At 29.5% G+C, this 16,941-nt stretch overlaps 2 protein-coding genes and 1 non-coding gene across 4 annotated transcripts; 1 reads left to right on the top strand and 2 right to left on the bottom strand.

Moving 5' to 3' along the window:
- Positions 1-9,979: 9,979 nt before the first annotated feature.
- Positions 9,980-11,483, bottom strand: LOC107905825 (probable WRKY transcription factor 65). Of its 2 annotated transcripts, none has more exons than XM_041092114.1 (3): positions 11,156-11,483; positions 10,900-11,043; positions 9,980-10,775 (listed from the first exon to the last, which is right to left on the bottom strand). In XM_041092114.1, the coding sequence occupies exons 1-3, from the start codon at positions 11,305-11,307 to the stop codon at positions 10,241-10,243; spliced, it is 831 nt and encodes a 276-aa protein (XP_040948048.1). In that variant the 5' UTR covers positions 11,308-11,483; the 3' UTR covers positions 9,980-10,240.
- Positions 11,484-15,370: 3,887 nt separating this feature from the next.
- On the top strand, positions 15,371-15,442 carry TRNAE-UUC (transfer RNA glutamic acid (anticodon UUC)). The gene has a single exon. It is a non-coding gene; the product is annotated as a tRNA-Glu (tRNA).
- Positions 15,443-15,665: 223 nt separating this feature from the next.
- LOC107903194 (uncharacterized) lies at positions 15,666-16,687 on the bottom strand. The gene is made up of 3 exons (XM_016829235.2): positions 16,404-16,687; positions 16,154-16,300; positions 15,666-16,054 (listed from the first exon to the last, which is right to left on the bottom strand). Exons 1-3 carry the CDS (start codon positions 16,479-16,481, stop codon positions 15,773-15,775), a joined length of 507 nt encoding a protein of 168 aa, XP_016684724.1. The 5' UTR covers positions 16,482-16,687; the 3' UTR covers positions 15,666-15,772.
- Positions 16,688-16,941: the final 254 nt, after the last annotated feature.

A 16,941-nucleotide genomic window follows, 5' to 3' on the forward strand; every position in this document is an offset into this window, starting at 1 on the left:
CCCCCACGTGTTTTTAATTTTATTAAATTCTTATTATTATGATTTATTAATTCATGGCTTGGAAAAAGCTAATAGGATTGGATTTAATGAATTTCTTGGGTAATTAATAAAAGTTTGGCCCAATAATCTTCTTTTAGCCCAATTGTCAAACTGAAGGAAAAAATACCACCATGAATCAAAATAAATGAAGCCAAATTTATAAATTAAAATTAGGTTAATGTGTAATTTTATCACTATACTTTAAATAGATTATATTTATATTTTGTTTTTTTATACCTGCCATTATACATTTAAATTAAAGGTAAATTTAACCCTCTATATTGAGTTTTGCCATTGACTGAATTTTGAAACTAAAGTTTAATTTTTATTAAATTTTATAATTTAAGTTAAATTTAATAAAAATATTTTATTTAAATTAATTAACATAATATAAAATATTAATAAAATTTTTATTTATAAAAAATAAAGTAAAATATTATTTTTTTATGTTTTAAAAAAATTTTCAAGTCCTCCTTAAATGAACAATATTTATAGTGTTTTTATAAATTAAGTATTAAAATAAAGTCTTTGAAATGGTATTTTTTCCATTAAATTTTGTTTTCAAAAAAAATTAAAGATCGGTAAACTTTTATTTTAAAAAAATCAAAGTTGGTGGAAAAATAATTAAAATTCAAAATTGCGGCTAATTTCAATCACATAAAAGTTGAGTGGTAAATTTATCTATATTTTTAAAGTATAATGACTAACATCAACCAAAATAAAATATAATAACAAATTTCAATATCCACATATAGTATGGTGACAAATTTAGAGTGTAACTCATTAAAATTATTGCTTACATGAAAAATCTTAAATTTTTTATTAGATAAAATTTTCGAAAATAATCATCATAACATAAAATAATTGAATACTAATATAATATTTCACTTGACATTTAGTTTTATTAAAATAGAAGTCAAATAAGCCATTAATCATATCAATTAAAATGTAAAAGAGTATATGAATGTTGGTTATTGTTTGCTAATCCATACAACTATAGATAAAAAGAAGATCTTGAGGTTCCATGTTTTAACATCTGTCATGAACTTTTTTCTGGGCTGCTGGAATGTTGGGCTCTTTTAAAGGTGTCAGACCTAAATGTAAAGAACATAAATATCAGAGAAACTCTAAAATGATGCAGTGTTTTTCCTTCTCTTCTTCTATGCTTATTGTGAATTTAAGGGTTGGAAATTGGCATTAATTCAATTACATGTTCGCTCAGATTGAAATTTTCTAGGGAAAAAAAAGGAGTATGGAGATGGGAATGGGATGGTTAGATTAGGATGTTGAGGCTTCGATTTTGATGCGGCTACCTCTGTTTCATTGCTGGTCACAACGCAGAAAGCTTCTCCCCAGATTGTTCATTGAGAATTACTACAAAAGCTACTTGGTAGAATTGCAAGAACATAAAGAAGGGAAATTTTGGTAATCCATGATTAAAATTTATCAATGCACTCTTTTAGTTTCTTTCTTTGCTAATTTAATTGTTTTATGTGACTTATAGCAAGAACAATGATGCTTAGTTGTGGACATGTAGCTAAGTATACTAGTAGTGTCTCTGTTGGTTATATTGATTTTCTTTTCCTTATCCTACGCTCCTCCTCCTTGGGGATCAAATGTACCATTCATGTTCTAAATTGCTTTCTCGAAATTTGTTTTTTCCCCTATTATGATGAGAAGTGGATCTGTATCATTCCGCATCATATCTCCCTTGCATGAATGTAATATGTTTCTATTTATAGTTTCCTTTCAACTTTCGATTGCATTTGTTCTCTTTATAGTTAATTGATTTAATTATTATCTAATTCTGTTTTTTAATCCGGAATCCAACTCATATTCGGTCCAAAATTGACTATTTCGCCACTAAAAGAATTAGTCCTTTTAAAAAATTTCATTCTCAAAATTAATTTATCTATAAAGAGGTGGGATATTGCTTGCATTATTTCTTTGGGTTCTTAAGTTCAAAGATGTGATTAATTGAATGGAATGGAATGGTATGCGATGGATCATAACAATATTTCTACCATATAGAAATATGAAATATGTTATGAATTCTTACATGTCCAACTTGTTCTAAAATTTCATATGGCCTGATGCACTTTGAGCCCTTTCGACTAAAATGGAGCACTTTTTTCCATGACAGGCTTTCAGAAATATTCTCTCTTATTGCAAACTCAATTTCATTTCACTTAGTTCGGTTTAGTAAAAGAGTACAACATCTACGACTATATAATGTGTCATTTGGAGCCATTGGAATGTTCGATTGAAATTTGTTATTTTAGGTAAATTCAACTAATGACAAATAATGTTCCCATTTGCTCTCAAATTTAAAATTACAAACTTGCAACATATATTCAAGAACCTAAATAACTTGCTTTAATTACTCATTTGTTTGAGGATGAAATGTTATACAAAAATTCAATTTTATTTCAAGCGATTCATGCAACTGGTTCTAAAATCTAAAGGTAAAATGAGAGCCCATGAACTGTCACGAAATGGGCTGACTTCGTTAGTCGATTCACTATTATCCAAATAGCATCCTTTGTCTTTGAGGACATTGATAATTCAATGCGAAATCCATGGTTACTTGATCCCATTTCCTCTTGGGACTTTTTATTTTCAATGTATAAGTTATGTACCTAATGTAACAACTTTCAATTCATTACCATGAACGTAAATTTTCAACACATCAAAGTGCATGTGTAACATCCCTAACCCGAATCTGTCACCGGAACAGGGTTACGGAGCATTATCGGAGTTTACAAATTAATTATTAGACATTTCATTTCATCTAGCATTCATATTAGAAAACAATCAAAATCATACATATTGTCCCTTAAACGAACCCTCGAGGCTCAAATTTACGCATTAGAAACAAATAAGGACTAAGTCGAAAACTCAAAAAAGATTTCAAAAATATTTAAAATTTTCAACACTGCAAGGGTCACACGGTTTGGAGACATGCTCGTGTTTTAGGTCGTGTGGGCATACGAAATAGGGACACACGGCCGGGTCTCAGCTCGTGTCCGTGCCCGTGTGAGTATACTGACTTGGGTCACACGGCCAAGTCACACGCTCGTGTGCTAGACCGTCTGAGCTTTTTGTTTTGTGCAAATTTAAGATACAGGGGACACACAGCCGTGCCACCTGGCCGTGTGTCAAACACGGTTGAGACACACACTTGTGTCTCTGCTCGTGTGGACGAAAATAGGCCATTTACAAGCCATATTTCTCACCCAATTCTATGTCAATCTACAATCAACATTACACACATCAACAAGCCATAATTAGACATCCAAAACAAACCAAAATAAGTGGCTAAACTCAACAAATTACATATAGGCCATCATTAAACAAAATACCTATACATGCCATTATAACCAAAATCAAAACATTTGAAAGTACCAATAGAACCAATGGATAGTGTGATACAACTCCAACAAGCTTCCAACCCAATCGAGCTTTTGATAATCTGAAAAGTAAAGGAAAACAAATACATAAGCAATGAATGCTTAGTAAGCTCGTATAAACTTTAATCATAATACTTCTTTTCAAATATGAAATTTATACATATCAAGAATAATCCAATATTGATACCGCAATACTCATGAAGTTATATTTAACAACTCACTAAGCGAATAAATCTACAGCATCACTTATACATATTATTCCTAGCATAGTAGGATTTTAAACAACTTTAACTCTTCCAAAAGTTCTTTATTTTCATTTGCGTTTCTTTACTTTTCACACTCATTCCATATGCATAACACACTAGTCATAAGAATATCATTCAACCATAGCTACAAGCTAGTACATTTAAACATAAGCCTTTTTCGAATTAATCACATGATAACTCATTTCATAAGAAATTGCATAACTTAAACCTTACCACTCTTTCATGAGCACAAGCATTTTTTCTTTTGAGCACTTACCATTTCAATGCATCATGTAATTAAACATATTACCATTCAACCAGAAATTTGGCACTTGCCTAAGCGTCAAACAACAACACTTGTTAGCGTACTTGAATATATTTCATATAATTTCAACATCAATAATCTTATAATCTCAACATGTCACACTTGAATTTATTACTCGTCTTAACTTACATAATTTTTATGTATCAACATATCAAGATATTGATATATATATCTACATTTCATGATACATATCATCTTTTACTGTTTCTTCATATACAGATATCATCCAAGACAACTCCTGATAACTTACCATTCGAAGAATGACTTATGGATATGAATACATTGTTTTCAGAAGCCTAAAGGCTTAACAGAAGCTCATGAGAGCTAAACGGAAACCCATAAGGGTTGAACGGAAGCTTGTAAGAGCTGAACGGAAACCTATAAGGATTAAACTGAAGCTCAAAAGAGCTGAACAGAAACCCATAAGGGTTAAACTGAAGCTCAAAAGAGCTGAACGGAAGCTCATTAGGGTTGAACGGAAACTCATATGAGTTAATAGAAGCTTGTGAGAATTAAACGGAAAATAAACACGAATGTTCGCAACAAATGCTAACCTCGGTTTACTTGGGTAATTTGCCGTCAATTTATCCTTTGCATTTACCGTCAATTCATCCTTTGCCACAGAACGATTGTACTCAATCCGTTGTTCCACTCGTTTTGAGCATTCAATTCAAAATTCATAATTTTAACAATATTTTACTTTCATCAGTAGATATAAATAAATACATAATACCATTCATCAATTTAATATACAAACATTAAATTTTAACCTTACGAACTTACCTGAATTGAATTGTAATAATTGCAGGAGTTTAAGGACTATTCTGCGATTTTTCCTTTTTCATGAGTATCTACGGAATCTTGATCTAAAATATAAAATTACTCATTCATTAGCATATATTTAAGCTCTAATTTATTTCACAATTGATACCCTTCAATTTTTTGAATTTACACAATTACCATAGCTTTTACAACTTTTACAATTTAGTCCTGAATTAGTTAATCTATCAAATCAACTAAGTTTTCTCAATTAACAATTTATTAAAATATTCTAGGATATCATACAGCTCTTAATAAAACATAAATTTAATACCAAACCCTAATATTTTAACTATTTTCACAAATTGATACTAACATTAATATTTAACAAAATCACTTTATAATATCATCATACAACAAAATTAAAGCTCTAAACCCACTTGTTACTAATAATTTCTTTCAATATATTAATTTAGACAATATAACAATTCATTTCATGCAATTTGATCATTTTTTACATTTTTACAAAATTGCCGTTAAAATTTTACTTTTATTCAATTTAGTCGCTGAGCTTAAAACATGCAAATTAGCCATTTTTAATGTAAACTCATACTAGCTGAATATTCATATATATATTTTCCTCTTCCTCCTCTCCATTAGAAATCCTTAATGTATATATATTTGTTAGAATCTTTAGCTTTTAGTATTTAACATGCTTATATGTTCATATCAAAGCTGTCCACTTGAGTCATAGTTACTAAATTATTTATATCTTGAGCTAAAGAATTCTAAATTAAGATCCGCTTGATTTTTTTTTTGGAACTAGGCTCAAATATCTTTCTACCATAAAAAATTTAGAATTTATAATTTAACCAATAAGTAGAGTAATATCTTCAAATTTATCTCTGTTCTGTTGTTTGACAGCTTTGACATTTCTTTACTAAAAATTAATTATCTCTTAGTACAAGGTTTGGATGTTGTTTCTGTTTGTTTCTCTTGAAAATAGACTTATTAAGAATTTAAACATATAAATTTAAACCGCTAATTAATTTTTTTACAAATTTTGATGATTTTCCAAAGTCAGAACAGGGGAACCCAAAATCAATCTGACCTTGTCTCACAAAAATTCATATATCTCATAATATGAAATTCTTTTGCGTAGAAAGTTTCTTCTATGTAAAACTAGACTCAATAGGATTTAATTTAATACTTTAATTAACCTCTAATTCAACTTCTACAATTTTTGGTGAATTTTCAAAATCAGACTATTGCCGCTGTCCAAAACTGTTTTAGTGCAGAATGTTGATAACCAAGTTTATAACACCCTCCTTTCCATTCTCTACAATATTTCCCATCACTTCCTCTTATTTCCTTTCACTAACATATCAAGAACATATAACCTTATATAAGAAAACTTTACTTTAACATCATTTTCATGCTTTTTCAATAACATCAAACTTAAAAATATATTGAAATCTTAATGTTCTTACCTTGTCCTATTGATTTCAATCTTTAACTTGATTTTCTCTCTCCTTCAACTTCCATTTTCTTGAATCCAAGGTCATTTTCTTCTTCTCCGTAGTCTCCTTATCACTTTTCTCTCTTGGTGATTATGAAAATTTCTTGAAATTCTTGGTGAAAATGGTAGATTTTTGGTGAAAGGACCAATTTGTAAAGAAAAGAAATTTTCTTTCTTTCTTTTCTCTTCTCACGTTGGTAGCATGGATCTTCATCTTTCTTTCCTTATGTGCTAAATAAAATAATAATTAAATATAATTAAAAATCAAATCAAAATATTAATAAACTAATATTTATTTAATTACTTAATCTAAAATATCACTAACATCATCATTACTCTTCAAAATTATCTTCCTTGCTAAATGACCATTTTGCCCCTTGTGATTCTTCAAAATTCCTCCATTAACTCATCACTTATTTTGGTAAAATTGTGATTTAACCCCTAATACTTTTTCCACTTATTCAATTTGGTACTAATTTATCCATTTTTCTTAGTTTCTAGATTATTCCACCCTTAAAATATTTTCACTATTGGTCCTTCAACTTTTTCATATTTATACTTTAACCCTTTAAATTTTAAGTATTTACTTTTGGGCCACAAAACTTTTCTAACTTTTGCGATTTAGTCATTTCTTGAATTAATATATCATAATATATTTCCCAATGTTGGCATAAGTCAAAATTTCCCCTTTTGTCATTTTATTTCCTTATTTTACTATATCAAGGATAATATCTTAGTTTCTTACTATAGTAATTTTCGGGGTATTACAGCATGAGTTTTACATGTATGGTCATTCACTTACTTAGGATTTAGACAAGAGACACAACAAACATCATAAGTAAGTAAATCCACAAATAAATCTATGATTAATTCAACTTAAGACCTACATGATGTAATATCAATCCTGACAATCACATCTTTGTCTCTATTTTTACGAGTCATTTACTTAATATCCAAAACAAGTTCTCTATTCATTTGGACTTATAGACAACATAATAATCCCTATTTATTTGAATCATTTGCTCGATTTGATTTTACAAAATATGAGCAATTTAGATTATCTACTAATAAAAGTTGTTTATTGTATTATAATTTCATTATTATAATGCAAATTATTATTAGTTAAACTTTAGGTAATCAATAAGTTTATATTTACTTATTTATTTTGTTTTTCATGTAAAAACTATGGGGAAAAAACATGCAAAGATTTATCAATCAAAATAATGTTAATGTCCTTTTAGAATTTAGGAATGATAATGATAATTTTTAACTGAATTTGTAATGCTTAATTGATGTTTATGTTATTTATGTATGTTTATAATTTTTTCTAATTTTTTTATTTATCCTTTTTTTAGTTTTTTATTTTTTTCTTTGTTTTTTTAAGTTCATCCAGTTGAAATTAGTTAAATAAAAAATTGATGATTTTAGTTTAATTATCAATTTGATTCTGAAAAAAATGAGTGTGCTCTTCATAAATATTTTATTTTAAAATTTTTTTTATATATCTTAAAAAGATGTTAAATATACATATTTGAATGTGTTGTATGCCAAACATTAAAAAAAAGGGTTACATAGTCTCATTAGGGACAAATATGGATGAATGTATTTGTAGTATTTTGGAAAAACAAAGCTTTTTAAGTGTGTTTATAAAGTTATTTAGTAATTGGATTTAAGTATAATTAGTTGTGATATGTTTCGAAAATTTACAATCTTCAATCCTTATTAGAGGGAGGGTGAGAATTAATATAATTATGTTGACTAATTACAATCAATTATACTCAATCCAATTACCATAAGACTTTTTAAATATAGCTATACATGATTTAAGTCGAAAAAAATTTATTTTTATGCAATAAGAATAGTATTTCAATTTTAAGATTTATATTTTTATTTTACAAATCTCTAAAACTTGACAAGAGATAAGTTTTTATACATTTTAACCTATTAAATATTCAACAAATTATATAGCATTTATTATTAATTATTTATAGTTGGAAAATGAACAACCAATGATGTATGTTTAATGTGAGAAAAATGATCGAAAAAATATAAAAATTTAAAGAGTAATAGAATAAAATTACATATAATATTTATTTTTCTTATTAATTTTATTATTAATCGTATTGACCAACACTCTCTTGAATTAATATAATACATATAATATTTATTTTTTGTATATATCACAAATGGTTATTTGATTTTGAGTTTTGTTACTTGATTAGAAACTTTTTTGTTGCAAGTATTATGTTTTTTTTATAAAAAATAATATTATGTTTTAGAAAATAAAATTATGTAGTTGTTTATACTTGTATGACATAAAAAATTACAACTTAATTATATATATAATTAAATTTTTTTATAATTACAAGATGGTGTAAGTTTAATAATAAATGATATTCTACCGCATACTAAATCACTTTTAAAATGATTAAAATCCTTCTTTCCAAAAGTTAAAATGTTGAGTTGGCATGCTTTTTTTTTTAACTAAAGTTATATGTAATTAATTTCATGATATTTAGCATATCTTGCTTTCTTCTTTTTTTTTTCGCCTCGTAAACATTAACCAAAATTTATTTATATATGTGTTCCATCAAATGAGGCTTCCCTATGATTTAGTAGTTGATTTTATGCAAAGTGAGGATGAACAAGACAGGCCAAAAGTACTTTAAAAGAAAGAAAGAAAAAAGCATCTGCAATTTGGTTTGAAATACATATGCTACAAAAATTAATTAATGGGTAACCCTGAAATGCTATCTAATCTAAGCTGGCATTTGTCGTAATTTATGTGCAATAATGGAATGGATTTAAAAAATAAATTCTCTATTTATCATCATTTGATCACTGATGACGTTCCATGTGTTGAGTTGCAAATCAAGGTTTAATTGCTCCTCAAATACTTTTTGCATTAGGAAATTATTTTATATAAAAATTGACTTAATTGCAATTATTAACCAATTCAAACGTTTGATTCTTTAATAAAATATCAACTTGGGCCCCCCTGACAGGAATTATAATAATGCATAAATTTTGGCTTACTAGCTTATCTAAAATATTATATATAACTTGAGGTTTGAATAAATGATATTCTTCTGGTTTATTGTAATTAAGTTTCCAGCTCATAGCAATAGCATCACCTAAATGTCAAAGTTTTTCATTTGATTTGACTTTATGGTATGGCCGCCCAATCATTTGAACTTCCATTCAATCAAAAATATATCACAATCTTTTTATTAGCTACGGTATTGAGATTTAAATCAGAAAACTTCTTCTTATGGTACATATGGAATAGTTTGTTCTGATACATGAAATTATATTTTTCTCAAAGCTAAAGTCTTCATTTAAAAAAAAAAGAATATTAGATCGTGCTAAATTTACATATTTATTTATATGATAATTCACAATAAATATTATTTAAGTTTCCAAAAATATTATTGCAACAATCAATTTATATTGTATATAGTTTAGGTTTTTACTAATTGGATGAAGGCATGAAAAGAAAGACGTGAAGAAGAAACATAAAGTCTAAAATGAGCAACTGCCATCATTCTCGCATAGAAAAAGAAATGCTGCTTTGAGCTCAGTAAAAAATGTTTCTATTCAATTAAGTCCCTCAAGAGTGAAGCTTAAAGGGACGTACGGCAATGGCAAATTTTGGTAAGCCCACAACAAGATAACGACAGAATTTGGAATTCGGAATTTTTATTCATTTACTACACCGAAACCAATGGCAAATTAAATTGTGAAAAGAAAATAATATATATCCGATGAAATTCGCAAAGGGATAATGCAATGTAAGGGGTATCTTTTTTTTTTTTAATTATAAAGTTTTTTTTCTCAGTTTTAAATTTCCTATCTAGTGTGCCACACGATAAATGATACGCACCGCAGGGACGTTGAAACCGAGGACGACTCCACCAATTACGAACTGCTCATAAGACACGTGTCAGCAGATCCCAACCTGTGGTCCCACATTCCGTTGATGCCTGAACACAAAGGAGCACTCAGGCAACTCGCCCAGATCGGCGAATAACGACTCGTCCTCTTCCTTCATCGGGAAGACCATCGCCACGTCGGCATCGCAGTCATCCCTTTCTGTAAACAGGGGGCTCTCCAGAACCGTCGACGACGTCGTTTCCATCTCCCCAAACCAAGCAAATTCATCCCCTGTTGTAAGAATCGAGTCCTCCGTCAAATCAGCGAACCTCTCTTCGGTCCCTGATTCCTGTTCCGTGTCGGCCTGCGACGTAGATGGCTCGTTCTGTACAGCTGTTACAGTTGCTGTTGATGCCTCCGCTGTAGCCGCTGCCTTCGCCGCCGCAGCAGCTTGCTTAGCGGCGGCGGTATTGTGTCTAGAAGCGGGCCAGGGGTGATTGTGTTCGCAGGAGTACGTGATCACTAACATTTTAGGGTCCACATGACTCCTCTCGACTTGTTTCCTTGCCGGGCATCCCTTCGAGCTACTACACCGATAATAACCTCTGCCGGCAGTAAGATGAAAACAGAAACCATAATCAGCGGTTGGTGATTGTGGAACCGTAGACTTGGAAATTCACGCATCGATGCAGAGAAAACGTTAGTTAACAGTCAGTTTATTCAGTTTACCTGGGATAAGGAGAGCCTTTGATGGGTTTTTGGCCGTACTTTCGCCAAGCCCAAGAATCGGATGGTGGAGCACTCTCACCTTTAAAGCGGGAACCTTCAACATCCTTGATAGGCACTGACACAACTCTTTTCTGTATGGATCTCCTACTGTAATAAAACCCCATTACGTCAAAATTACAAAAAAAAAACCATTAAAACATGCAAACAACGAACTTTAACAGAAAATTATTTAAAAAGAAAAAAAACTAAAAGTTACCCTTTTTTAGGAGAGAGTTTGATGCTGTTGAAAGTGGTAGAAGGAGGAGACTCAGCGCCGGTTTCTGATGAAACGTTGTCGTTATCTTCTAACTCTTGCTCAGTAACATAAGGGTTACTAGCTTTGTTGAAACTAGGATCACCAGCGTCCATGATTACTGATTAGAGCTTGATGATCAACAGCGTTTAAAGGTGAGAAACAACCAAATCAAAGAAGAGAGAGAAAGGGGTTGTTAGGCGAAGAAGAAGAAGAAGAAACAAGAAGGGTGGCTCTTTTAAAAATGGGGGGAGCGGCAAGTTGACAGATTGGGGTTTGGCATTAGTTTATAGAGGACGTGCAAGCAAATTGTGATGTAAATCCTATAACTTTGTTAAAAAAATTTTAATTTATTATTTTCATTTTTTTAAAAAATTGTACCATATATTTATTACAACTGATTAGAGTTTTCCCAGTATCCGTCGCCTTTTGTTTATATATTGGATATGTACCATGTAACCACTCTGGCTGCCTGCTTTTGTTTAGGCTGACAGTGGCTTGGATCTTCGTTACTTTTGAAGTATATTTATATTCTAATTCGATTAGTTTTAAGATATTATAGTTTGTTTATATTAAATCTAAATATTACTTTAACCAAATCAAAATTAGACGTCAGTATTTCAATGAATTATATGTTTCTTTGTTTTTGGTTTTTTTAGGGCATAGGAATTGTTAATTTTGGAACTGTCTCTTGTCCAAGTCTTTAACCATTTATGGGTGCTTCAATACACCAAATTGAAAGAAACTCATCAATTAAAATGATTATTTAAATATGATATTTATATAATTATAAGTATTTATACCCAAATCCAACTATGAACTAGAAATTAAGGTTTTGGCTACTATATATATGGTATATTCATTGTTTGTAAATGTATATCAATTAGAGAAGAAAAAGAAAAAGAAAGTTATGTAGGCATGGCTTATGTGGATTGAGTAGGACAGCAACTGAAGTTTTGAGAATGAAATTTTTTTTCTTTTGCCTTTCTTAATCAAAACTTGAAGGAGAAAAAGTAAAATAAATTGGGTTATTTGGCATCCATTAATCGTGGTAGGAATATAAAAAACAAGAATGTGTTGGATTTTGGGGCTCCTAAAAAGACCACCTATCTTTTCCAAATCAAACCCACAAAAAGGCACAAAAAAAGAAAAAGCTTTGATTCAGTTTCACTTTCACATGGTGTTTTCGTAACAATTGAGGAGATCAATAGTTATCCATTTGCTTAGTTAATTAGTATTTGTCGAATAAATCTATAAACAAATCCATATTGACGGAGACTTGATCAACCTTGGGCTTGTCTCACTTCTCTTCATCAACCCCTTAATAACACCGTTGTTGATTATTCTTAAATAAATGAAGAGATTCCCCCAGCTGAGCTCTCACTACATACAAGTCAATACCTTGGGTGGGTTATTACTTAATTTACTATATATTTTCTTTGTTTTGAGGCACCCAATCACCCCCTTTCAAAAGATTTCAATTTTATAACATATATTATGGGTTCATTATCGAAAAATTTATATACATGTTAGCTTTTTAAGGCTAATGGAAATTTACAGCATAAGAAAATCTACACAATCGTATAACTCTAAATTTTATTTACAAAGATTTAATCGTCGGTGTTTTGTTTGATTATGAGGAGGATATAGTCACATAAATTGTACTCTTACGGCATAAAAAATAGAACAAACAATAATATCTTGAAATCAGTTTAAAGAAAAATAATCAAATAGTTTTGTCTTTGTTTGGGGGAATTTTGAACATATATGATACTATTTCTAGATAGGGTTAATTTAATAATAAATATTATCATTGTGATATATACTTAATTTTACTCCTTTCATATACCTACACATATATATGCAAATCGAAATAAGTATGTATATGTATGAATGTTAAAATATCATTAATTATCACCCATTTCTACAAATATAGATTGCATTTATAATTACTTTAATTATTTTTATTTTTTTTAGTTTACCATCAAATTCTTTTTCAGAATTATAAGATATCTTAAATGCAAAAATAATAATTTCAAAATATATGTGGGTATGGTGTTGATTGAGTTTTAATTCAATTTACAATTTTACTATTATAACAATTAAAAAGATTTGAGTTCGAATATATTGTTAAATTTCATTTTAAGGATTTCTTAAATGAATAGTTTAGGAATTACATTAAAAAATCACAATAAAATAAAACAAATATTTACCAAATTCATTCCAACTGTTTTTTTTTTAGTTTTAAAAAGGTTTATTATCGGTACCTAATTAAGATTGACAATTTTTGTTAATATGACGTGTTATTTTTTTGTCCAATGTGGTATTTGTATTTGACAAATGTTATACATTTTTTGTACTTAGAAGTAATAGTGTTAAATTTTTAGTGTTTAATTTGGGTTTTAGAATTAATTTGATGAAAGGATGTTGAGTGATATTTTGTTTTATCATTCTATTACAAACTTCAAATTTTGAAAATTGATGATATTTTGGACTAGTTCGGTAATTAAAAGAAGGCATAATGATTTTTTAGACCTCCAACTTTATAAAAAAAGTCATTTCAGCCCTCTAGTTAATTTTTTACCACTTTTAGCCTTTGAACTTGCGTTTTTTCAAATCACCCCAAAATTAATGAAAAAGTTAACATTTGTTAACTTTACTAACGGGACATACACCTCGATTGCTATGTAGATGACACATAAGCATTTAAATAAATTTTTTGAATTTTTAAAATATAAAAATTAATTAAATGCTGATGTGGCAATCCACGTGTATGCAACGATTGCAAAGTTAAAAGAACGTTGAATTTTCCATTTATTTTGGGTGATTTTACAAAAAAACACAAGTTTAAAAGCTAAAATGAATGAAAAATTAAATGGAAGACTAAAATAAATTTTTATAAAATTAGAGGGTGAAATAAGTTATTATCCCTTAAAAAGTAAAAAAACTTAATCCTTCTAGACTTCATTTATGCGTGAAGCAATGTAACTACTACTATTATTTTATTCATTAAAATATTAAAGTCTTTAAATTTATTATTTGAATTTCTTTATATTTATATATATCATAAGCATTGAATGACTCTAATTAATTATTCACATTTTAAAAATCTTCCGATGTCTGACTTCCCGCACCAACGGCATCACCCATGCCACCCCCTAGCCCCCAATAAATAAAATTAACTTCCTCATGCATATGGATTCATTTAATGAACAGAAACTTCCTCATGCCTTCATTGGAACTCCCCCAAATCAGGAAAAAGCCCCTATTTTGCTTTATATTTCATGAAATCATTAATGGGATCTAAACATTCAATGGAATGTAATTCACCATGTAACACCGGATACAAAAATGAACCCAAATAAAGCCATCCAACCTTGCTTATTTGCTTCCAGATCACAATATATTTTCCCATTCCCTGACTCTTTCAAACTTATAATCTCATAAGAGTATGTGTAAATAGTTGATATAACTACGTACCCCATAACCATTTAAGAAATTTATTAATTTCTTACATATTTTGAATTAATGGGAATTTTTAAAAATATATAATTTCGTCGTCATCGTCTTCTTAATCATATCAATCCATATATAAATAATGGATATTCAAGATTGTTACAAAACATCTAAGGTAGACTTTTTACTTAACATATAAGTTCTTTTGGACTTGTTTATGAGATTAAAAAAAATGGGACCAATTCTTGATTGCCTAATCCAATTATATGACTGATTAGCAGGTTCTTACAATGGTTAATTTCCATGGAATTGGAAAGTTTCATTCGTTTATGGATGGATTTTTCTTTAGTTTCCATGTCATGTCCAGAATCCAGATTGCTTTTGAGGAATTTTCTGGGAAAGGGTCTGGAATTTGAGTACCGAGGGGGTTGAATTAATGTTCCTTGGATAAGAAAAAGGTTGAATTATTATTACCGACTCCCACCTAAACTAGCAGATGTCGAATATTTTAATGGGTCGGAAGTTGCCCAAGTCCAAATATCAATTCAGCCCATTTATTGCCAATAATTACATTGATTTCTTTTTCTAGCCTTTAGGATTCAAGCAGTTCTGCATGGTGAGAAAAAACTGAATGGTTCATTTCATTTTCATTATTTTTGCCGACAAAAAGGGATTTTCTATTTCTTGGTAAAAGTTTAATAAACAATAACTACCAAACATCGGTCCATTCTCGTCCAGTGGTTAGGATACTTGGCTTTCACCCAAGAGACCCGGGTTCAATTCCCGGGAATGGAAATTTAACAATTTTTTTCCTCTTTACCCTGCATTTTACCATTTTACTGCTGTACGAATGTTTTAGAATTTTTTATCTTTTTTTTACCTGTTTACCCTGCTTGAATGTTTCCATTTTACTGTTTTTTCTAAAAATCTTTTTTACCTGTTTACGCCTGCATGAATGTTTTAGATATCTTACCCCCCCGTATGAATCGTACTTTTTGCTCAATGAACATTCACTTAGTTATCTTAAACTGTATGAATCATACTTCTTGCTTAATTAACATTTTTACTACACACCATATCTATATGGAGATGCATACAGGTCTAGATATCTTACATTTTGCTTAATTAACATTTGGAAACCTGGCGAAAATCTTTAATATGTTCGTCTCCTTGCTTTTCAATGGCCATAAGAATAGCTTGCGTAACATCATTGATATCAGTAGTTTTCTGGTCTTGAGCTACAGCAATAGCTTCCATGGCAAAGAAATGGCTGTAATTAACTCTAGCTCGAACAACATTAAGACCCAGTTCTTCAAACGCCTCTAGAATTGAGATCAATTTGTCCCTCCCTTTGTTGCAACTCACTTTGACTACAAACTCTTCTCCAACCTTCTCCACCTTCACTTCCTGCTAAGATCCCATGAATCATATACTTAAATTATAAAATGAAAAAAAGAAACTGCTAATATCTATATAACTATAGTAAACACGGGGTAAGTAGATCACCTTTGAGACTTGTATATGTTTCAATAGAGTGAAGTATTGGTTTCCGATAGTCATCAGATTTTGGTACTCTCTGTGTATTTCTTCCAGCTTGACTTTGAGCTTGTGACATTGGAGAAGAACATTTAGGACTATGGAACTCCTTTTAACCTTTAAAAACCAAAACAAAAGAAAAATGTTTTAAGTTTTTTTCTGGATAAAGAAATAAAAAGGGATCTCAAAATAATAAAGAGTATATGTATATTTGCATTACAGATTTGGTGTTGGAGAGAGTTGGAAGAAACTGAAGCTTTCTGCGAGAAGCTGTTCTCCTTTGCAGCTTAGTTACCATTCTGAACTCTTTGGATGTATAAAATGTAAAGTAGTAGGATTTGAGTGTAGTAGCTTAGCTATTTATAGGATGGGAAAAGGGATGAGCACTTGAGAGAGAAGGGTATGTCTTGGGATCCATAAGTGCCTTTGCTTGTCTCATATGGAAATTCTAATAGGACTAATCAGGAAAAAAAATATTAAAGCCTTGCTGGTGAATGAGTTCATAATGTTGATGCCTTTTAAGGTTTTAAATGTTTAATGTGAACTTTTCTCTAAATATTAAAGTCTTTAACCTTTTAAAATGATAAAAAATGATTTAATTGTTTAAAATTTATAAATAAATAGACTATTCAAATGGTGAATTTATAATTTTATTATTATGAAAATATATAATTTAATTTCGTTTAAAAAAATTCTTAATTTTGTCGCTGATTATAATTGAATTAATTTTTATGAAATTAAGCTTTTAAATTAATTTT

This window comes from Gossypium hirsutum, chromosome D05 (assembly GCF_007990345.1).
Source record: "Gossypium hirsutum isolate 1008001.06 chromosome D05, Gossypium_hirsutum_v2.1, whole genome shotgun sequence".
Classification (NCBI taxonomy): Eukaryota; Viridiplantae; Streptophyta; class Magnoliopsida; order Malvales; family Malvaceae; genus Gossypium; species Gossypium hirsutum.

Bases quoted from the DNA above. Each gene is read 5' to 3' on its own strand.
- LOC107905825 (XM_041092114.1), bottom strand. From the start codon at position 11,307: ATGGACGCTGGTGATCCTAGTTTCAACAAAGCTAGTAACCCTTATGTT. The intron at 11,044-11,155 runs GTAACTTTTAGT...TTATTACAGTAG, and splicing joins AAACTCTCTCCTAAAAAAGG to GAGATCCATACAGAAAAGAG. The intron at 10,776-10,899 runs GTAAACTGAATA...TACTGCCGGCAG, and splicing joins AAAGGCTCTCCTTATCCCAG to AGGTTATTATCGGTGTAGTA.
- LOC107903194 (XM_016829235.2), bottom strand. From the start codon at position 16,481: ATGGTAACTAAGCTGCAAAGGAGAACAGCTTCTCGCAGAAAGCTTCAG. The intron at 16,301-16,403 runs GTAATGCAAATA...TGGTTTTTAAAG, and splicing joins CTCTCTCCAACACCAAATCT to GTTAAAAGGAGTTCCATAGT. The intron at 16,055-16,153 runs GTGATCTACTTA...GGATCTTAGCAG, and splicing joins AACATATACAAGTCTCAAAG to GAAGTGAAGGTGGAGAAGGT.